Source organism: Rattus norvegicus, chromosome 9, assembly GCF_021556685.1.
Source record: "Rattus norvegicus strain SHRSP/BbbUtx chromosome 9, alternate assembly SHRSP_T2T, whole genome shotgun sequence".
Lineage (NCBI taxonomy): Eukaryota > Metazoa > Chordata > Mammalia > Rodentia > Muridae > Rattus > Rattus norvegicus.
In genome coordinates, this window is record NC_141542.1 from 124,493,263 (window position 1) to 124,516,807 (window position 23,545).

A 23,545-nucleotide genomic window follows, 5' to 3' on the forward strand; every position below is an offset into this window, starting at 1 on the left:
TCCCAAGGACACGGAGTCACAGATGGATCCCAAAGACATGGAGTCACAGATGGATCCCAAAGACATGGAGTCACAGATGGATCCCAAAGACATGGAGTCACAGATGGATCCCAAAGACACGGAGTCACAGATGGATCCCAAGGACACGGAGTCACAGATGGATCCCAAAGACACAGAGTCACAGATGGATCCCAAAGACATGGAGTCACAGATGGATCCCAAGGACACGGAGTCACGGATGGATCCCAAAGACATGGAGTCACGGATGGATCCCAAAGACATGGAGTCACAGATGGATCCCAAAGACATGGAGTCACAGATGGATCCCAAGGACACGGAGTCACAGATGGATCCCAAAGACATGGAGTCACAGATGGATCCCAAAGACACGGAGTCACAGATGGATCCCAAGGACATGGAGTCACAGATGGATCCCAAAGACATGGAGTCACAGATGGATCCCAAGGACACGGAGTCACAGATGGATCCCAAGGACACGGAGTCATGTTGTCAGCCTCAGACACTCGTATCAGCCATGTTATCTGTGAGCATTTCCTTCTCTCTCCTGGATCACCTGTTCCTGCCTCATGAAAGTGGGGAGTGGGTCCTCTCTCATCTTCTTACTTTTATAAAATGGAATTAACTCTTATTTCTGCTTGTTTTATGCAGGTTTACACTCATCCTAGAAAAATATGATTTTGTAGAATTAGGCTTTAAAGTGTTTGTTTTTATTTTTATCCTTTCACATACATAAATCTCGTATAGTGAGCATAGTTCCTTCGTTACCCCATCTTCCTAATGTCAGTATCTTTTGTCCCTTCTCCCATATACTTACCCTCAATTCTCTACACTCTAAAAGCATTGTCTTGTTGACAGCCACCTAACAATGTCTTGTAAAACTTGATTAAAGTTAATAGCAACGAGTTAAAATGACTTTTTAGGGGCAAGAAAGAAAATGTCAAGCCAATTCAGAAAGACAAGTATCACGTTTTGCTCTCATCTGTGGTTCCTAGACTTTAGAGTACATACACACACGTGCATACACACACTTGCACATGCAAGCACACAGATACACACATGTGTACACAAATGCACACACAGATACACACTTGTGTATATACATGCACACACATGGCCAAACACTTGAGTATGCACACACACGTGCATACACATACACACACATGACACACATGCGCACACATTCACACACATCTGCACACATATGCAAAAACACCATAGGTGTGCAAACATGCATACACAGGCACACACATGTGCAAACACACATACATACACATATGTGCACATGCACTGTGCATAGATATATACCCATGGATGAATGATAGATGATGTGACTGCCTGGGGGAGAGGAGACTCACAGGGGAAGGAGGGTTGTGAAAAGGGAGGAGAGGGGCCCATGGGGGAGGGGAGCACACATACCTGATGGTGTTTCTGGCCTTTGGCTTCACCCAAAGTACAATTTGAATATTTTCCATGTGGTTTATTTCAGTCAATGACCAAAAAACTATCATAGAACTATATAGAAATATATAGTTCCTCTCAAAACTCTTTTGAAAAGATGTTGCCTATGAACCGCGTGCTTTTTCACAAATTCAACTATAATTAAAGCATGCAAACCTCAAAATGATACCCTGGCTTGAGGCCTAGAGAGGTGTAGGTGAGGGAGTCAGCACTTCGAAATAAATGGTTTAAACCTTTGGCAAAGGTTAATTTTTGGCTTCTGCTTCCTAAAGTACAGTGCACATTTGGAAATTAGCTCCTTAGACTCAAAAGGCAAACTGTGCATGTCAGGGCTTGAATCACCTGCTTGGTCATCTCTGTTGAATTCATAAGTCCTTCTCTGAGAGTATAATGCTGACATCAAATAACAGGATAGCGGGGCCGAGGGAGGACTCAGTTGTTAACAGCACTGTTGTTCTGGCAGCTCAGGACTGCCGGCAAGTCCATTTCCAGGGGATCTGACACCCTCTTCTGGCCTCTCTTGGCACCAGGCATGCAGAAGCTAAACACACACAGGGAGGCACAAACATTCCATACGTGTAATAAAAACAAACCTATCTTAGCAGAATAACAGTGTTCGCAAACCCTACCCCCCCACACTTGTAGCAGCTGCGGATCTGTCCTGTGGATGTGTGCTGCGAATGTGACGGTACACGCCAACCAAGAGGACCAAACTGCAGCTGTCAGTGACGCTGTACATCTTTGGGACAATATTTTTTAAAAAAGCAAGGAGGCACTTGTGAGAAAATCCAGAAGATTTCTTGTTTAGTGGGAAGAGAGGATGTGCCTACAGAGGGACACTTGGGAAGCTTGTCATATCTGCTAGTTCTTCCACCGAAGGAGGCTAAAGATGGCAACAGACAGGTGAAGATTTTGTGGTTGAAGCATCCTGTTCCACAAATAATCAAAATGAGAGGAAGACTGTGAACACTGTGGATGACGTTCTCCTGAAAGAGAGAAAAACTACAGCTCTTACCATACCGGCCATTGTGTCTCGTGCGTTTCTCTTTTCCTGCGTGCTTGCTAGCAATATTCACAGCAGGGCTGCCGGCAAGTCCAGTTCCAGGGGATCTGACTCCCCTTACAGTTAGACACAGGGAACAATTTTTGTTTTTATTTGGGATAACTAATTAGGATGCTTGGAGGTATTACTTCTTTCTCCCCTTCCTCTCTTCCATTATCTAGTTCTGAGACAAAATCTCGATGCATTTAACTTGAAGTTTTCATTTCTGGCAACATGAAAGTCACAGAAACTCGGGGTAAAATATGCGGTACGAGGCTTGTGGTGCACAGCTCCAACAAACACTTATAAAGTCTCCTCTTCCTCCTCCTCCTCCTCCTCCTCTTCTTCTTCTTCTTCCTCCTCCTCCTCCTCTTCTTCTTCCTCTTCCTCTTCCTCCTCCTCCTCCTCTTCTTCTTCTTCCTCTTCCTCTTCCTCCTCCTCCTCTTCCTCCTCCTTCTCTTCCTCCTCCTTCTCCTCCTCCTCTTCTTCCTCTTCCTCTTCCTCCTCCTTTTCTTCCTCTTCTTCCTCTTCCTCCTCCTCCACCTCCTCCTCCTCTTCTTCCTCCTCCTCCTCCTCCTCCTCCTCCTCCTCCTCCTCCTCCTCCTCCTCCTCTTCTTCTTCTTCTTCTTCTTCTTCTTCTTCTTCTTCTTCTTCTTCTTCTTCTTCTTCTTCTTCTTCTTCTTCTTCTTCTTCATTTCCCTTCTGAAATACCACTGAAGGGGAAAAAAGACAGAACATCTGATCTTGTTCTTCAATTCCCTTTCTGTTTTCCAGCCAACTGTTCTCTTCTTTTAATTAACCCCAACACAGTCAAAGGAGCCAAGATTCTCTAGGGTGGAGGGAAAAAAGGGACACATGATTGGAGGGGAAGAAAGTTACCAGAGAAGCCACATGCGGTAGAGTGTTACCATGGAAAGTTCATGTACAGAGTGGGGCTTTTGCATTTCTTTATTCAGGTGTAGTTGAAGTGATGGTGATGTGTCTTCTCTCCCTTTGCTTCAAACATGAATTGAACATCTTCACCTTTGTTGTGTGAATGGATGATGACTTGGATGTGTGCTCACTGACAGATAGGCAGCCTCGGAAATGGGATTTAAAGGAATAGTGTCTTGGATGAGCTTTTTCTCACACCTGGCTGATGGCTACAGGGCCTCAGAGATTGGTGGAACTTGATGCTCATGTACCAATGTGTCCAGGATTCCGGGAGTTTATAACCTCATGGAGCACATTCTCACAGAAAATGCTCGGCCAACAGGGAACAACATTGTCTGGGAATTTCCTTCGAACCAACTGAAAGGGGCTGGCACATTCTTATTCTGAAAAGTGCAAGGAGCTGTGGACAAGAACCCTTAACGCTGCGTGAGGCTTACAGAGATGCAAAAGGAGGCAGAGATGGAGAGACTCAGAAGCTGCTCCATAAGAGATGGGGATTTAGTGTAAACATCTCCAAACTGCACGTCGGCCCTGAGGCGGAAGGCTGGAAATCAAAGGTTTTCTAACAGCCTCACTCCTGCCGGTGTGTTCCACAGCTGTCCTGCAGAGGGCTGGAGCCTGAGCTCAGAGCACATCACTCGCTCAGGCCGCTTCTTCCTATACTTTTTTTTTTCACTGTTGCAAAGCAAGGGAAGGGCAGAGGAAGGCAACCGCAGAATTAATGAGCCAAGAGACCGGGAGAAGTTAGGCCAGAAATGGAAAACTACTGGGACTGTCATCCACTGAGCAATGCTTTTAAGTGTCTACCAGGAACATAAGACACTGGGAACAGAAGTGAGCAAGACAGGGCAGGGGTGCCCCGCTTGGGACCAGACACCCTAGAGAAGAGAGAGGGGTCATAGTCACTGTTAATTACAAGCACATAAGGCTGTGCCTGTGCTGCACTCTTTTCATAGAGGAAGAAATTAGCTTGATCAGGGTCTCAGAGTAGATGGACACATGCCAGTCATACATCACAAGCTGCATTTCCTGTGTGCGACTTTGAAAACCACGTCAGCTGAGTGGGAGCAGGGACAAGGTATTCACGCAGCCCCTGAAAGCCACAGTCACCGTACGTATCAGGATGCTGAGTTTTCATTTCATACCCAGGGAGGTCATCCCGACCAAGGCATGACTTGCCTGATTCATTTTCAAAAGACCATCTTGGCTGAGCGAGTGGAGATTCAAAGACAAGATGGTCATTTAAATTGGAACAAAGGACCATGAGGAAATGGGCGTGAGGCACTATCACAGAGCACTGTCAGTTTCCTGCAGAGAGCAGAGGGCCTCTGGGTTCTTAGTGACCAAAGCTCTTCACCCCAAGCTCGGGAGCCTCAGGCAAAGCTACAGGGAAAGGACTCTAACTTAGTCAGGACTCAAGGTTGTAGCTCTGACCTCGGAGAAGTAACTCCAAAGAACACTCTCTGTGCCTCTATTTCCACAGATGCTTTGTGGAATTTATGGACGCTTTGGGGGAAGAGCGAGTGTTGGTCCTTCACGCTTTCCCATAGAACTGAAAGGGAAGTACTCTTGACAAGTTCACACTCCAAGTGAGGCAAGCGTCATCTCATGATCAGACAAGGAGACAACAGAAGCCCATGTACACAGAGTTGCAACAATTCTTAGTAAAACCCTAGTGAGTCAAGTTAAAGAACACATCATAAATGTTGTTCCTATGATCACGTGGTTTCATGCCAGGGCCACAGGGGTGTTTCAACACACACAGGTTAATAACTGAAATATATCACAATGGCAGAACGAGGGTTAAAAACCACACCATCACCCCAATAGGTCCAGGAAAAGCATTTTTATAACATTCAATGTTCTTTCACAATAAAAGCCCCAAACAAAACTAGGAATAAAAGGATCCCATCCCAACAGAATGGAGGCTTCATCTGTCAAAGGACGGCCAATGTTTTATGGAGTGGGGGAAAAGCTAAGAGCATTTCTTTTAAAACTGAGAACCAGACCACGGCATTCACTCATAAAGCCCTTATTGACACCACTAAAGGTTTTTATCCGGAGCAACCGGACGGAAAGGAATTGGAAATAGAATTGATTTTTGTGTTTATTAGTTCTTCCAACTGTTCAACACAGTTCACAGTACACTAAAAAAAAAAAAGAACAAAACAAAACAACACAAAAACATAAGAAATTGGACCTGCAAGATGGGTCAGGGGGTGAAGCTGCCAAGCCCGGTGACCTGAGTTTGACCCCCAGACCCACACGGAGGAAGGAGAGAGAGACTCCCACCAGTTGCACTGTGATCATCTACTCGTGTCTACTACAAACTCGTGGCATACCCCAACCCCAGATAAATAAGTATGATTTAACTTAAATATTTTCAATTAAGAGAAATCTTAGCCATTTCATTACTCCTAAAGAGGTCTACTTTGTACAAGCCTTGCAGAACCAGTCATTTAATTAATGTATCCCAATTATTAAGGAGAGACCGGAAACGACAGTGGAAGCCCGTGATCCTGCATCAACCGTGCCCATAGACCCCATTACGGTTTTGCAAATTCATCTCTAGGAATTAACTCACATTTGTCTGCTTTTTAAGGTTGCTTCAAAGGCCAGCCTGGTATGGCACAAGGCAGGCTGTGTGCTGTCTAGGGGACAGAATCGGTAGGATTCAAGGCAAGCCGTACATTGACCAGGGCACAGGATGCCATGTGTCTAAGTTACCTTTCTATTGTTGTGAAGAGACACCGTGGCTCAGACAATTTAAAACAGAAAGCATTTAACATGCAGGTTTCTGGTTCCAGAGAGCCAGAGTTCACGAGTATTGTGACAGGAAGTACGGCCGTGAGCAGGCAGGCAGGCTTGGTGCTGGAGCAGTAGCGAGAACTTACATTCTTAGTCACAAGCATGCCGCAGAGAAAAGAGCTAACTAGAGATGGTGTGGGCCTTTGAAACCTCCAGCCCACCAACCCCCAGATACACCTCCTCCAACAAGACCACACCTCCTAATTCTTCCCAAGTGGTTCTAGCTAAGCGGTGTCAAACTTTCTTTTTTTTTTTTTTTTTGGTTCTTTTTTTCCGGAGCTGGGGACCGAACCCAGGGCCTTGCGCTTCCTAGGTAAGCGCTCTACCACTGAGCTAAATCCCCAGCCCCCAAACTTTCTAATATATAAGTCTGGGGGCCGGCATTTCATTCAAACCCGTACACCATGTTTGGACTTCCATAGGTGGAATACAGCTTCTCCTGAATATTTTCAAATGCATGGGTTTTCAGTATCCAAGTTCACCTAAGCACGACTGAATCCATACCCTGTTTCATTACTGTGAGGAAAAGGTACGAGATATTTTGACATTACAAAAGGATTATTTCCAAATGTTTGGAACTCCCTTGTTCAAGGAAATGCCGCCTCCCTTCCTCCACTTATCCTTCTTGCTATGTACTCTTCCTGCAGAGACCATGAGTGACCTGTGAGAGCTGATTGTTTAAAACTGATCTAGAACCATACTTTGCGCAGACGATGGTGACTGTGGGGATGACTTAGTGCTTTCCAGAGAGGGCAACATGAGAGGGTGCTTTTAAAGGGTTTGTTTAAAATCATTCATACTATTTATACTTACATCGATCCCTCCCACTGCCCTGGGGAGTGGGAAGGGCCGGTAACTGGTTAATGTTTCCCAGGAGATCAAGATATTTTGTTAAATATTTAGATCTTTGGCATTGTGGTCAAATATATATTTAAGATCTATATATATCTTAGGGCAGGAAGTCTCTGGGTTGCTTCTGAACTCCAAGCAGGACCTGTAAGTCCACTTTTAAGTCAATGGGCTAGCAAGCGCTGTCCTTGGAGCAGTTTAAGTGGGTTCGGTAAAATAGAAACACCTCTCCTTCCCTGACTCCAGGGTCAGGATTCTCAGCTCATGCCTAGGGCTGAGGGTGGGGGTGGAGAGTCTTCCTGACTTCGGCAACGCCCGCTGCGGCCGGCAGGGGGCGGCAGAGGCTGCGTAGCGGAGGCGGGGCGGCGTGTCCCGGCTGCACGGTCCGCCCAGGTTTCTATTCCGTCTTCCGTCCGATTGCCACTCGGTGCCTGGCTTTTCTGTTCCCCCGGGCCGCGCTCCACCGTGCATCCTAGGGGCCGGGCACCGTGCCCTTCCTTCAGTGTGTGCTTGAGGGTCTGCAGGGACCGGTGCGCGGAGCCATCTGCCTTTAACTGCCCCATCCTGACAGATCCGGACAAGGGGCGGGAAGTTTTATCTCGCCCAGAGCGCTGCAAGCCTGATCCTGGTGGCTCGCCATTCCTAAACTCGCCCCTTTATGGAATACTCTAGAATTACTGATGACAGCGGGAAAGTAGAACTTGGAAGTGATGGTGTGAAAGGGAGAAACCCAGGTTTCTGCTAACTCCATTAGAAGCCTTGTACTAAGAAGTTTTGCGGGTCCCTCTGAACTCATAACCCACTTTTGGTTAAGTTTCTTGTTCTCTAAGTGCTCAGAAAATGCAATATTTAAACACCTCCCGCATAACATTTTCGCGAACATTTGCCCTGCCCCCATTTCTTTCAGTGCCACCCACACCCCGTATTTTCCTTCTTCAAACCATTTTCTCCCTTTACAATAGTTGCTTTTTGTCCCCCTTCTAAGAATTCATTGGTATTTGGACAGGGGAGATAGTTCAAGGGATAAAGTACTTGGTCCCTACGATTGAAGACTGGAATTATACCCAGAACCCACCTTAAAGCCAAATTTTGTAATACCAGAGTGACTCCTGGGACATGGGAATAGAAACAAGGGAATCCCTAGAAAGAGAGTGGACTGGGGAATTCAGGGGTGGACAACAAGATACTTCCTCAAATAGGGTGGAAGGGAAGAACAGACCTCCTCCCACACCAGCGTTCACGCATGTGAGTGCTTGCACACAGGCTCCCCCATCATACACACAACACATTTAGAAATAACAAAAACAAGAAATTTACCGGGTCTTTTTTTTTTTTTTTGTAGCAATTTTGTTGCACAGCAAAACCAGAAGCACACAGATTTCTCATGTGCCCTCTGCCCTTGCACACACACAACCTCCCGCAGTTACAGCACACTCCACACAATGGCTCATGAATCAGTAAGCTTGAACACTTGAAGTCTGCCCACAATATTAAGGCTCTTTCCTTGCACTGTGGGCCACCTTGGGTTTGGGTAAACAGAGTATGAGAAATACTATGTTCCTATTATTTCCACAGGAGCAGTTTCACTGCCTGAAACGTCTGTGCCCCAAATTTACATTTAATATAGATATAAAATCGACCTAGAAATGATTATGTGGAATGTGAGTTGGTCAATATTCTGTGTGACTCTGACCCACTGACCCATTGGATTGATGTATTTATCCTGAGTCAGATGCTCACATTTGCTGGGTTGTTCCTGGACATTCGCTATGCTTTTCTTTTTAATTAATTATTTTTATTTATTTACACCCCAAATGTTGCTCCTTTCCAGTCTCCCCTCCCAGAGTTCCTCACCCCAACCTCCTTACCCTTCACCTCTGAGAGAATGCACTCCCATTGCATCTCCCCTACTTGGGGCATCAAGTCTCTACAGGATTAGGTGCTCCCTCTCCCACTGAGGCTGGACAAGGCAGCCCTCTGCTACACATGTACCAGGGGCCTAGAACCAGCCTGTGTATGCTCTTTGGTTGATGACTTAGTCTCTGGGAACTTTCAGGGGTCTGTGTTAGTTGAGACTGTTGGTCTACCTGTGGGATTGCCATCCCCTTCAGATCCTTCAGTCCTTCCCTAAACTCTTCCAAAGGGGTCCCTGACCTCAGTCCAGTGGTTGGCTATAAATATCTGCTTCTGTCTCAGTCAACTGCTGATAGAGCCTCTCAGAGGACAGCCATGCCAGACTCCTTTCTGCAAGCACAACATAGCATCAGTAATAGTGTCAGGGTTTGGTGCCCACCCATGGGATGGATCCCAAGTTGGGCCAGTCCCTGGTTGGTCTTTTCTTCTGTCTCTGCTCCATTTTGTCCCTGCATTTCTTTTAGTATGCTTTTCTAGACATCTGTGAACGCAGCTCTCACTCCTTCCTGACCACCATTGCTTTAGAAATGATGTTAGTAGTTAGTTAGTTAGTCCTGCTAGCTCAGGACTTTGCACTTTTTTCCTTTCTCTCTCTCTCAAGTTACCCCAGTCTTTTGTGCCTGAAATAATCAAATCCGAATCCTAGATTAAATTGCCGTCTCCTTTTTCAGGTTTTATTGGCACTGTTCTGTATGGCTTCCCTAAGGCATTGCAACCTAGTAATACTGTAGAAATTAAATTATGTGCTAAAATAATTTAGCAGCTCTAAAGCTAAAAGCCTTCTGCGGCTCTATTAGTGCTCCCATGCCTGCCCTGTCTTCTGAGGCCAGAAGAAACTCACTTTGTTTTCCTGTTGGCAGGTCCGGAATCCATTTGTCTTTCTAGGACTCTCTAGATCTACACATTCCTACTGTGGTGGCCCAGCTTTCCTCTGGTTTCTCCAGCTATCCTGCGTGGTGTAGATATGACAATCTATGCTGCTTTGCCACAAAACCACTCAAAGTCCTCTTGATCCCTTCCACAGCCTGAGCATTCTGGGATGTCCACCTTCCTAAGTGTGACTCTTGTCTCTTCCTCCCTGTCACAGACACCCAGCCATTTAGCATTCTCCATGTCTTGGTGAGCCTTGTTTTTACACATGCCTGGGACTTTGCACTCTGACCTCCTTCCCTGACCTGCTGTTTTGCTCTAGTTCTCCTTGCCTTACTTTCCCTGTCAACACAGAGATTGTTTGTCTGGGAATCTATTGCTCATCCCAGACTAGATCAGTCACCTTTGTGGTTGTTCCTCTCTCACAGCTCAGACTTATAGCTCGAAACAGCTCAAAGCCTGCTCAATTACTCAATTAAAACCCAATTCTCGGGGTTGGGGATTTAGCTCAGTGGTAGAGCGCTTGCCTAGGAAGCGAGGTCCCCAGCTCCGAAAAAAAGAACCAAAAAAAAAAAAAAAAAACCCAATTCTCCCATTAGATTATATGAGCAAGCAGGACAGGACTCGTGACTGTTCTGTTCGATATTTTGACCTCTAATCCCTAAGCAGTGTGCATTCCGCAGAAAGTACTGTGTAATTATTTTGTGGAAGAATGCACACACAAACAGATGCTTCAGCCTGCAGGGCTCCACTCGGTGATGCCATGCACAGAGGTGACCTGTAACTATCATTGTGGTTATCAGACTGAGCATCTAAACATTCAGGCATAGACGGGAGAGGGGCTCCTGGGGCCCTGCCACACTCGGGAAAACCAGTAGTATTCTAGGCTACCGGGAGAGAGAAACTAATTCACTGTCTCCAGTGTTGTAACTATTGGTGAGTGACCCACCTTGCGGGTGAGCTCCATACTCATGCCTGCACATGGGGGCTCTGGTTAAACCCAGTTGGTAACAAAGTAAAAAAAAAATGAAACAACAAAAGAAAAGACACAAAGTAAAGGCAGAGACTTGATGAGAGGAGAGGACCCTGCATGGATTGGAGGAGGATATATAACCAGGATGAATGAAATGTGTGTATGAAACCATCAAAGGTGCAATAATTTAAAAATCTATTTGATCATTTTCATTTTTTCTGTAGGAATGTTAATAAAGAACTCCATACAGTTCGTGAGAGTAGACAGGTCCTGAAGTGATATTGCTGCCCACCAAAGGCAGAGTCTTCCCGCTGCCCCAAACCTGGCTTGCTGGGGGTGGCTGGGTGTTGTTATAACAGGGTACAGCTTAAATATGATCAGAAGTGTCCTTCACTTGCTGGTGATGCTGTATTGTTAAAACTGTTTCTGGAGACTCTAAAGTGCTCCTTTGCATTTGGTTATGGCCTGTGGGGGGGAAAGTGTAGATTGGTGAGGTTGGCACAAGATGGAAAACCAGCGTTTGTAATGTCACCTTTCTTTCAGCTCCAAGACAGGGCGGCCAGCACTTCTTCATTAACAACTGGCACGGATAGGTGAGACCTAATGGCTGGTCCTTCATGGAAAATTCCTGTATGCATAGAGCTGAGAAATGATTCTCGTTACATTATTAAAGGGACCTGAATTAGTTCTCCTTCTCTGTGCCTCATAGGCTGGTCGTTGATGAATGACAACACTGTCCTTATAATGTCAAATGATCAGAAGGAAAGATATAGAATGCCTGGCTGGTTGCCACTGACAGCATGATGTATTAGAGAGCCCATTGGGGGACAGGTGGCAACCAGTCTTGTGTTCTGGTAAAAACACCTCTGGCAGGTTTGGTGACCCACCAGAGAGTGATGAAACTAGAGGTGCTGCTGCTGCTGACAGAGCCTCTGCCTCTCTCTCAGTGTGATGCAGGTAAAGTTACCACCCGGATTCTGCCTCTAGACAGAATGTCAACAGTGACCCTTACCTATATCCTCTAGAGTAGGATATAATAGGCTTAAGTTAACAGAGGTTATGGCATTTAGGGTTCAGAAGTTAAGAACTGATGCAAATTTGTATCTTCTTATAGTTGTCAGAAGCATAATTTTTGACAGTGATACATAAAGAATTAAAACTAATTATTAGCTGAGCAAGACCAGCTGTATGAGGGTTCTGGATAGGGTCACAGGGTTGGGGGGTTGGGGACAAAAAAATAAATAGACAATGTAAAGAAAGAGGCAAAAGCTGGGTTAGAAGGGCTCGAAGGGCTGGTGGTTCAGGCCAGCAAGTCTGTTAAATGCACAGCTCTCGTGTGTGTGTGTGTGTGTGTGTGTGTGTGTGTGTGTGTGTGTGTGTGTGTGTGTGTTCAATAAGTAGTATCAGACAGCAAAATTACTGGGACCTCACCGTATCTCAATTTCCCTGTTAGTAAGGCACATTCTGGGATGGCAAACAGCATTTTACATCTCAGGATCTGGAACATTTGACCACATACGATGGGAGAAATGCCAAGTGCCAGTTCCCGGACCACAGGATTACAATCTCCCCCGGTGCCAGTCCATAGCTGGTCTGCCTGACATGATCCTGGCTAGGTGAGGGGCAAAACATGTAATCCAATTATCTGGGCCTCCTGGGCAGTCTCCAGTCTAGTCTAAGCACCAAACCATTAGCCACATGACAATTAAATTCCTTAGGAACCTTTCACCAGGTTGGGTGAGATGGACTGTCAGGGATAGCAGGGAGCGGCAGGGCTCCTTTTGGCTTCTGGAAGGTGGCACATTAACAGACAAGGCTGGGTGATCGCTGGAAAGTAAAACAGTCTGAGAACTTGGGCAGAGAAGAGACTAACAATTCTCCACAGGAAAACACTGAAGACAAATTTAGCTTATATCTCATTCTTGACTTTGCATTAGGTGCTTAGATTTTAAAGCTAATTAAATTGGTTTGTCATCTTTTGTGGAATAGGAAAGTGGCACTGAAAATGCTGGTTAGGCTAGAGGGCATTTGCGTCATTGAAAACCAGGCAGCAGGCCATCCAAAATGTGTAAGTGATTCGTTACATTGAAGTGCGTCAAATGCCTTTCAGTAAACCGCAATGCTGCAAGCCTTTCTGTGGCTGCCCCTACCTTCTGTTGGCTTGTATAGCTTCACACTATGCTCATGGGAAAGCATGGGTCTTCACCAGGAGTTTCTCCAACGCTCTGTTCCTGCAAATGAACCCTTGGCTCAGCCATCAGAACCACGCTGGGCACAGAACATATGATCTGCCCACATTGCAAGGTCCGAGAGGTTTCATCTCTCAAGGAGCTGTCTTCTTACTGGTAGACTTGACCTCCCTAGGAATGATGGATGGGGAGCAATGAGTGATAGATGTTCAGTGATGGTTGACAAAAGACATGGCTAGCTTGATGAATGGTGGGGCAGCTTTTTAAGGGTGGCGGTGGTGTCCTGTGTCTAACAGACTCTCTCCAAAGGATTTCACCTTAGGATGTGACAAAGGTCAGGTGGTCTCTCAGCTGGAATACCTGTGAGAAGCCTGTACAATCATGCAACAAGACAAGTCTCAGATAACCAGAGACAAAAGTACCATGGAATTGGGGGGAAGTAAGACGGATGAGAGAGGTATTAGCTGGTAGAAGCAGAGGAGGAGCTGACTGTCTCCGCAGAGGAAACCCAGACAAGCCAGGACTGGAACCATGAGGTTCAGGTAATAAGTCATCTGTGATAGCCATGACATCAGAGTCACAGCCCTGTCCCTTCCCATATAACTTAGGGGGAAGGGGTAGGAGGTACCCAAATGCCTGAATCACAAGCATGAGACTGACTTTTGTACATGGGTTTCTTTGTCTTTAGTTGTCTGCTGACTGCCCCTGGTGGTTTCTCCCTCTTCCTTGTGTCTTCCTTGCAAATGGCTTTGTAGCTCATGTCCTCTGCAAGGAGATATTCATGACCCAGGGCAATTTGTTATCGAGGACAGTGAAGGATTAGTTCACAGTGAGTTTTGGTCGAACCGACCTTCTGGTCATTCAAGGGTCTAGTCAGAGTCTGGCTCACGTTAATTTTGACTTCTTAACCCATTTATATTTGTATAATATATTGGGTTGAATGAAGAAATGATAATTTTACTTAAATTAGGCCACTGCTCAACTTAGACTACCCTCTCCCTCTCCCTCTCCCCCTCCCCCTCCCTCTCCCTCTCCCTCTCCCTCTCCCTCTCCCTCTCCCTCTCCCTCTCATTCACTGCATTGCTGAGGATGGCTTCAATGTCCCGACCCTTTTGCCTTTACTTCCCATGTAAAGGATTACAAGGATGTATTACCACACCTTGCTTCTTTCACAATCTTCAAAAGGAAATTTCTTGCTCTCTGTTACTTCTTTTGTCTCTTTCCAGGTTCAGTCGGGATGCTGCTTAACCGTTAGTTCCCTTCAGGCAAGTGAAGGTCATATTGTAAGAACAGAGGGATAATAACACACAGGGAAGAAAGTCCTCAGTCAACCAGGAGACACAAACCACAGACACACTGGGGTCTGTGTGTATTGAGACATGGGAGAGCACAAATACCCTTTGTGATGATTTGAATAGGCATGACCCCCATAGACTCACTTGTTTGAATGCTTGGTCATAGGGAGTGGCATTATTAGGAGGTATGGCCTCGTTGAAGTGGGTGTGGCCTTGTTGCAAGAAGTGTGTCACTGGGGGTGGGCTTTGAGGTCTTAAAAGCTCATGTCTGGCCAGTGTGTCTCAGTCTTCTGATGCCTGCAAATCCCAATGTACAACCCAGAGCTATCTCTTCAGCATCATGTCTTCCTGCATGCTACCATGCTACCCACCATGGTGATTGCTGGTAACCTGCCTGAGCACCAGTTCTCTCAGGAAAGCATCAATGGGGGCAGCGTTGGTGATTTTCAGGGGCAAAACTAAATTTTGCGAGAGCTAAAATGTTGCTTATTGTCTAATATTTATCTTTCTTTTTAATTTTTTATTTTTGTCAGATTTATATGTTGAATTCTCAATTCAGTACATCCACACAATAAACTCACAACCAATTGATAAAGATATAATCCGTCCACCTAGATAAGATAAATTGACCTATAGAAATCCAACCCTTAAGGAATATTCATATGCATGGTGAGGATCATTGACCTCTGCCTTCATGATGTCTCTCCCTCAATATTTATCTTTCTTAAAGATATTCTGAGACCTGAAACTACTGGCTCAGGCAGTTAGCACCCTGTGGGGTATTAAATAAAGGATTTACTGCTAGGGCTCTTTTCTCTGGCTAGCCAACCAGGCACCCCTCAAAGGCCAGGCAAAAGAGGTTCTGACTTGTTAACTCTTTGTGAACCAGAGAGAAAAAAGAAAGGGAGAATTTGAGCACACACATAGACAGACACATGCAGACATATATGTTCTGGTCAGACCTGACCACTTGTCTCATCAACTCCACAAGTTTTCATGCATACTTACATATATACACAAATACCTAGAGAGGTTCTGAGAGAATGTGTGTCTGGGAGCAGCAAATTGTGGGTCCAAGTTGCAGCCTGGATGGCATTCCAGACAGCTTGCAGCTTGCATATTCTCTCTCTCTCTCTCTCTCTCTCTCTCTCTCTCTCTCTCTCTCTCCTCTCCTCTCCTCTCCAAAGAGTGTTTTCTTGCTATTCTAAACAGTTTCTGGTTGAGACAGCTCTTTCTGCTAATAAAAATTCTACCTGGATAGCTCATGGCTTTTCTGACCAAAGTCAGAAAAGCTGTTTTTAAAAAATTATTGTGTCTTCTGACCTAGTCAGAAATCCTGTTAGAAAAAAATTCTTGAGGATCTGTATTCTCAGCTCTCACTAGAGAAAATTCTAAAGAAAAAAAATGGTATCACTGTTTGCTGGTTCATCTCATGTAGACAAGAAGCCCAGTTTTTTATTTACATATCAATTCAGTCATTTATTCCATGTTTCCTTTAGATTATCCTATGAATCAGCATCCTATGACCCCAGCCCTTTGATTCATAGGAGACAGCAAACATACTTTGTTTTTCTTAACATTTCGAAAGAATTCAGAGATCTATCTGCCTTTATTTAGCACAGCCAATAAGTTAGTTGGGTGGGACCCTGCCCTGAAATTACCATTTCTACCACACCTGGGTCTAACCCAGCTCTGTCCTAGGCTGAAGTTGAACTCAGGAATCTGCCTGCCTTTGTATCTTTCTGACAAGATGGCTTATAGTGTGGCTGCCTTTGTTCCTTTATATTAACGAAGCCCCTCATAATTCATATTGCATCCTTATATTTTGCATAGTTGAGAAATTATATACTTTCAAACTCATGTATTTAGAGTTCTTTCCCACAGCCTTAATGGCTATCCTGATGGTCCATTCTCCATTTTGCTGAGACTTTAGCCACATATACACCTACTGGACTTGTCATGGAGTCATTAATGTTAACAGAGAGGACATTCCTCCAAGGAATGTGAAATATGTACATTATTATACAAACAAGCCTTATGCCTACAACAGACATTAACACTCGTGGAGGTTCATATCGGGGCCTTATCCCAGGGCACAGCCATGTCACTCTGTCCCCACCAGGGCCACACTGGGCTCAGCACCTAAAAAATATATATATATATATATATATATATATGCGCACAAACACATATACATATATACATTTAGTGGACTGGGCAGAGTCCCCCAAGCCGTACATATGCATTAGGTGTGTTGAATGGGCAGAGCCCCAGATGCCACCATCTTATTTCTTTTCTTGGCCTTTTTATATCTTCTTAAACACAAGTTCTTTAGAAAGTTATCTCATAGATAAAATGTTACACAGAAGGAGGGTCACAGAATGATGCTAATTGTTAAGTTCATAGCAGTGTTTCATTTTATCAGCTCATTATAAGTTTAAAACACAGTTTCACATGGCCTTGCTTTATCACAGTGCACACATGTTGCTTCCTCCTTGGATCTGACCTAGAATGAATTAGATCACAAATTTGTCTCAATTCTACTTCTCTTTTTAATGTAATTTATGAAAACTCACTGTATTCCTTATTATGCAGCCTTTACTTACTATTCTTCGAGGAGTGGTTACATTCTGTTCTTGATTCTATCTTGATTCTAACTTTATTACATCTTACTAGCAAACAATAAAATTATCTCTTAAAACATTCTTCCTACAATTGTTTGAATCAAACCAGGAATTCTGTAAAATCATCAGTTCATCCAAACAGTATTAATTCATGAAAGTTCATCTTTATGTTGATCTGTAGGAAATTTGCTCAATAGGGTGGGCTGATGCCCAGGAATCCTTAGGAGATGTAATAGTGACAGGAAAAGGCATGTCAACTGCAGAAGCAATTCTGGGGTGAAGTCATTTTGGACCTTGTCTCTCAGAGCTCACTCATCCTAAGCCAAGCAAAATCTGATGAGCCACCTCCATTGAAGTCACCCACTAGCCTCAGCCTCTCCTAGATGGCTCCTGACAGATGATAAGGGACTAAACCTTTGAACTGTAAGCCAACCTCAATTAAATGTTTCCCTTTGTAAGAGTTGCCATGCCATGGAGTTTCTTCACAACAATAGGGACCCTACGATATACCTCAACCCTGGAGCAGTCTTATGTTTCAGTTTGATTGGCATTCACCAGATGCTTGCCTTATACCAGGATCCACACAGGGTTCTGAACAGACGTCGTATCACTTTGTTCCATAGAAATCCTCTGTACTAGGTGCTGCCTGTCATTTTACAGATGTGTAAGTGAGCCCCAAAAGGTCAAATGAATTGTACAAGATTCATGGCTATATGGCACAGGAGGATTTGAAGAAAGTCCCACCATCTCTTAAAACATGTTTTCAGGGCCTACCATTTGATGTTGGATAGCCAATTGGTATGCTCAACCATGGGCAAGACTTTTTCTCCCCCTCTTAGCATTTCTTAGCTGCTGTAGTTCTTTGCATAGGGTTGAATCTCCTGAGCTTTAAGTCTCCCACCCTAGCACATGTATTGTTGACCTTGCTCACTCATGTTTAGACACTCATGTGGGTGAGGTTTTTCTCAGTATAGCTTCTGATATTATCAGAAACATACATACAACCAACATAATACAGACTGAGCAGGTTACATATATCTACGTAATGACAATCAATGAATGAAGAGGCCATGAATTTGCGGAGAGAAATATCTGTACTGGCCCCACTGGGAGGATTTGCACGGAGGAACAGGAAGGGGGAAATCTAAATATAATTATATTGAAATCTTTAAAAAGGAAACAACAACCACAATAATAAAAACTTTCCTAATAACAGTCCCCTGGAGTATATTTCTTTGTGGGTCCACATTTTGCCCCTTTGCTGGGCACAGCTGTTGGGGAGGCAAAACACAGGGAGCTTGACAGTGCCTTTAGGGAAGTGCCTGGACACCACTCCAGAGAACTCTTCTCTGGTGGGAAGACACAGTCTGAAGTTCTGAAGTTGGTATTCCCTAACTTCCAGGCATCTAGTCACTACTAGAAAACTGCACAGAGAAGTCAGGAATGAAGTATCAGGGGTCCATGGGCCCACAACAAGGTTGGGACCTTTGGAGGCCCTCATGCTGAAGAGCTCCGGCTTAGCACACTGACAAAGGTAGCAGCAGTTGTCTCCGGGATGCAGATAGGCCTTCTGTAGGAGACTAGGCAGCAAAGGCCTGCTCCATGCTCCCCACAGTGGTTCTCTATGAAAGAGACAGTTCCAAACTGTTTCTTGGTTGTTCATCGTATAAAATGGATGTGTATCATATCAACTTCTCAGGGTGGACCCCGGATTAAATACCTTTTGCAGGGAGAAATGTCTGGGAACAGGACCTTATTGGATAAGCCCTCAGGGCCTCCAGGTACCTCATTGGCATGAGAAGTCTGTTCTGGGCCTACAAGACCACAGGTCACATTTCCTGATGTGGGAAGTATGGCACGTATTCCAGACCAGAAATTTGGCAGGGAGCAGGGAGGCGTCTACCATCTCAGGTGTTAGTTTCCAGGGCCTCAACTTGCTCTACTCACCAAACTTCCTGACATGATTTACTGTCTCACATTTCTTCTTCTTCTTTTTCTTAATTAAATCTTTTCTTGAGAATTTCTTACACGAGTGCTATATTGACATCATTCCCATCCTTTTATTTCCCTCCAGCATTGCTCTCAACTTCACAATCTCTTCCCCTTTGATAATTATTGTTTCATATATACATATGTGTGTGTGTGTGTGTGTGCGCGCGCGCGTGCATGTTCTTGTGTGTTATATAACATATCTCTTTCTCCTACTGAGTCTACTTCATGTTGCCTGTATGTTTTTAGGCTAAATGGTTGGGGTGTGGCTATGTCCCTTCCTAACAGAAGTTCCAGACAACTTCGATGGTTATGGCTGCCCTGTGAACATCTCTAGTGGTTAGGGATTGAGGATGGTTAGAACATTAACTAGGGTGCATTGCAGGGCACAGCATGGAGGAGGCAGTAGTGCCTTGTGCTCTGAGGTCTCCCCACAGCAGCACTTTCTACTTTGCTCACAACCCCTCCTGAGTCACAGTTCCTGGAATTAATTTCTCTTCTCTCCTCCTTTTCTTGTCTTTGGCTTTAAGGTGACAAGCCCCGGAACGAGCTGGAGGAGGTGAAACTGCAGAATGCCAGCAAGCAGATTGTTCAGAATGCCATCCTACAAGCTGTGCGGCAAGTCTCCCAGGAGAGCCTTCGGAGGGAAGGCAGATCCGGTGACTGCAGGGCCCGGGGCGAGCTGGGAGTGCGAGAGCTGACCAAGAAACATGAAAAGAAGTAACGGGTGCTGCTGGCTCTGGTTCTTGTCATATGCTTGGTTTCTGCCTTTCCTGTTAGTATAGGACGTGTTGCCAAAATGTTGCCAAAAAGCAAAGCAACGTGTCATGGATGCCTGTCAGTAGGATGAGTTCATGCTAGCCTTTCCGACAAGCTGCGGTTTGCAAAGCTGCGTTAGGGACTCTTCATGTCTTTGTCACACCTCTGGAAGCAGCTGAGCCAAACATGGCACTCATGAAAGTATGAAAGTCATTTTGTAACAAATCTGTTTTCCAAATTCTTAAAAAAAAAAGAATTCTACATCTTGTTTATGTATACATTCTATCTATGTATAATTCAACCGGCCGCCTTTATTCCCCTTGGAGTTACTGAGTGCAGTTCTGTTCTTCATAAGCATTAAAAGACACACTAGCGAGATGACGGGATAGAGTTTTAGCCCTGTTTAAATACAGGCTTGCAGGGCATTATGATTAAAGTATAGGTTCAAGGTGAAATTGAGCAGAGCAGGTTTTGAGCCCAGCCCTGTGCTACAGCTTATGTTTATAGAACTCCAAGGGAGAGAGGGAGAGAGGGAGAGAGGGAGAGAGAGGTGTTTATGCTGTGTGAGAGCTCAGTCTTTTTAATCTTTGTTCTCTGAGTTGTTTGCAGTTGGTGTTTACCTTCCGTGCAGAGATCTGGTGGGGCCAGTACAGAAATCCTTTCTTAGCTGGAGATTAAATGAGATGACTGAGTCTGTACGCTTGACTTGCTGATGATTCAGTTCTTTGGCAGCCATCTTGGGCAGCCGTTTTGGGCAGCCATCTTGGGCAGCCATACTCTGTGCATATACTCTTAGCCCCAAAGCTGTTTCTCATGCTGGATTTACCTACCCCTGAGGGTGGAGAGAACAGCATCATTGGCAGGGAATCTGGACCTTGTGACCACTGCTTCATCACCTAGCCCTGCATTTTCACTGGCCCCTTACTGATAGGGATTTTCCTTCTTCCATGAGAGAAATGAGCATGACCATTATAAAAACAATAAGGTTATGGCTAAGGACCACGAACACATGGGAAACTGTTTTGTTTTTAATTCTCTGAGGCATGTAAGCAGAAGTAAGAGTGAAGTGACTGCAGGCTGATGGCATTTGGAGAGATGTATGTGCATGTGTATCAACATAGCCATCTCCATTCAACCCCAAAACTTCCTCCTGCTCCTGAGTGGACAATAGATGTCTCTCTGGAGATATCCTTTAGAGTCTGTTTACCATGCTTCACAAAGGCCACTAGGTTTGGTGCTCCTTGGGACAGCAGAAGAATTTAGCCTTGGATACAAACTTCTGGTCTACAGAGTATCAGTGTCTACACTGACATGTATTCTAAGTGCAAAGTATTGCTACCATACAAAATGTGGTTAGTGTTCAGACACCTCCAGGATTCCAATATTCCATGCTATGTGTGACATGGGATACTACAGATAACGTTAGATGGGTAAAACTATTCTTTTTTTTTTTTTACTATATTAGACTATATTTGATGATGCATAGGTGGAACAAATTAATCTAGAGAGAGAATTCATGAGGGGAAAGGGGTGCTTATTTACCAATCTTTTAAAACCAGAACTCATGGCAGTTAGGGGATGAACCTAAAATCATAGGGCTGACACAGTTGAGTAGCCTGGGCAGTGAGTGAAAATCAGCGCACTTGCAGAAAGTATTCAGAAGTGCCCACAATTGAAAAACAAACCCAGCGCTTGTAGTTTGCAGGTGACCTGCCACTGTGTCTCTGTGGAGACATCTATTTATAACCAACCTTGTTTCTCTGTCAAATGGCAGAAACATGAATATGTTATCTTTCTTCTCTGGTGTGTATATATTAATAAGCTGGGGGTCTGGGAAATACTATTAATTTCTGTATCTAAATACTATTTATAAATAAACTATATCCAGCTTTGAAATATGTATCCAATATAAAGCAGTTTTTCTACACACTCTTGTTCGGCGTGTTATTTGTGTCTCTTACATGCATATGACACCCAAGGCTTTCCCAGTGTTTTTCTTCAAACACTTTCCTACCATGGCCAGGAGAGGTAAGTCTTCATTGTTACTTTACTGTGACTCCGGGTGGCTTTGTCTATGGAAACGAAGTGTACTAAGAAATGACAAGCAAAGATAAGGAGATCTGGCTGATCAAGTGTTCATTTTGATTTGGGTGGGGTGGGAAGTCTGGAGAAAGGAATTGTGACACTGGGTTCTGAGAGAACAGAAGGGGCAGAGCTTTCAAGGGTGAGCATGTTATGTGGGGATCTATGGAAGCCCAGTCATGAGAACGGTTGCGGCTTAATTCATGAGAAGCCCAGTGTGATGATAAAACTATTGGCTTTCACAAGGGGCCGGCAGGGCCTCATGTCACATTAACTTACAATGAGTTTCCATTCGGTTGTACTTAGCTCTCACTTTTCAAAATTGTGAGGCCATTTATTTAATGTATTTTATGTCTTTGATTTTATGGCAAGGTAAAGTACACACGGATTTTCCACCCCTGTGTGCTCAGCTGTTCATCCCAGCGTACCAATCTCCAATTTCTAATGAAAGAAACCCTTTTGTGTTAAGTCTTCAGTGTGCAAACATTTTTACAAGTGGAAACGAACAATTTATTGGCTGCCTGGGCTTCATTATCCCTTACCCTCCCACCCCCTTCTTTAAAATACTCAGTTGCTTAGTCTTTTCATTATAGGATTTTAGGCTGCAAATAAATTAAGATGTTTTAAAATCATTTAAGCCATTAACCTGGGTACTTTTCAAGGCAATTTTATGACCTTTGTGGTAAAATAATACATACAGAGGGACTTTTGGATTTATTCACTGGAATGGCTACTACAGAAAACGAAACCTCGGACACAGATAACTCATTTCACACCTGTACTGTGAGCAGTGATGTGAAGAGCCCATATTTGAGCAAATTCCTCTGCTAAGGGAACTTGAGTTGGCGACATTTTCTGAAATGTATGACCACTGGTTACCATGTTTATCTCATGGCAACAGCCTCACATAAGGCCCAGGCAGAGAAAGATTTGACTACGTCTGAGTGGGGATTAAGTAAGTAGTGCCCGACTTCAGAAAGAGACCACTGAGCTCAAACTAAACGTCCGAATCAATCAAAACACAAATTTATAGAGTACCTATGTCAAAATGGGAGAGTAAGATAGTATTACAGGATATTTCCCTGAATAAATGGAAACCAAGATAGTAAAGAGCCAGAAAAACTATTTTCCAGTAGGAGAAGCTCAATGTCATTAACCTCAAACAGTGGCCGATGACTTAGTTAGCATTAAGTTACTATAAAGAAATACTTGAAGCAGTTAAGCTATTCAGACAAAAGGTTAATTTATCTGACTGTTTTAGAGGTCCTATTCTAAGACTGGGTGTCTCATAGCTTTGGGATCCTGCTAGTGGAGACATACTGTGACAAAGTAGAGCAATGACAGTGTGATTCAGGGAGCAGAGGCATGCTGGCAGACCAAGGCATCACAACACCAGTTAAGAGTTTGCTCCTGATAGTCCAACTATTTCCCACAAGGCACTGCATCATAAAGGCTCTCCCACTTTCTGAAAACATCACCCCAAGGACCAAACCTTTAACCCCTGGGCTGTCTTAGACACTCATCTGAACCATACTAGTAACCATGGAAACAGGAAACTTTAGGGAGCAAAGTAGAAGATCATATCAGAAGATAGGAAGTGCATTCATTTTTATGTCATTTGTTAGATAGCATATGGTTTGTACACCATATCTGGAGCCTGGGGTGAGGACATTAGGGTCCTTTTCCCTTTGTCTTCTTGCTACAGTGCAGTAGACAAGGCCATTGGGAAGAGACACATA

General features: G+C 44.4%; 1 protein-coding gene across 1 annotated transcript in view; it reads left to right on the plus strand.

Annotated features, from left to right (window-relative positions):
• Akain1 (A-kinase anchor inhibitor 1) overlaps window positions 1-21,651 on the plus strand; it is a 46,369-nt gene extending 24,718 nt beyond the window's left edge. Inside the window, exon 2 of the mRNA NM_001399423.1 lies at window positions 19,496-21,651. Coding sequence (NP_001386352.1) covers window positions 19,496-19,689 — 194 coding nt within the window. The 3' untranslated portion in view covers window positions 19,690-21,651. The remainder of the gene's footprint in view (window positions 1-19,495) is intronic.
• Window positions 21,652-23,545: the final 1,894 nt, after the last annotated feature.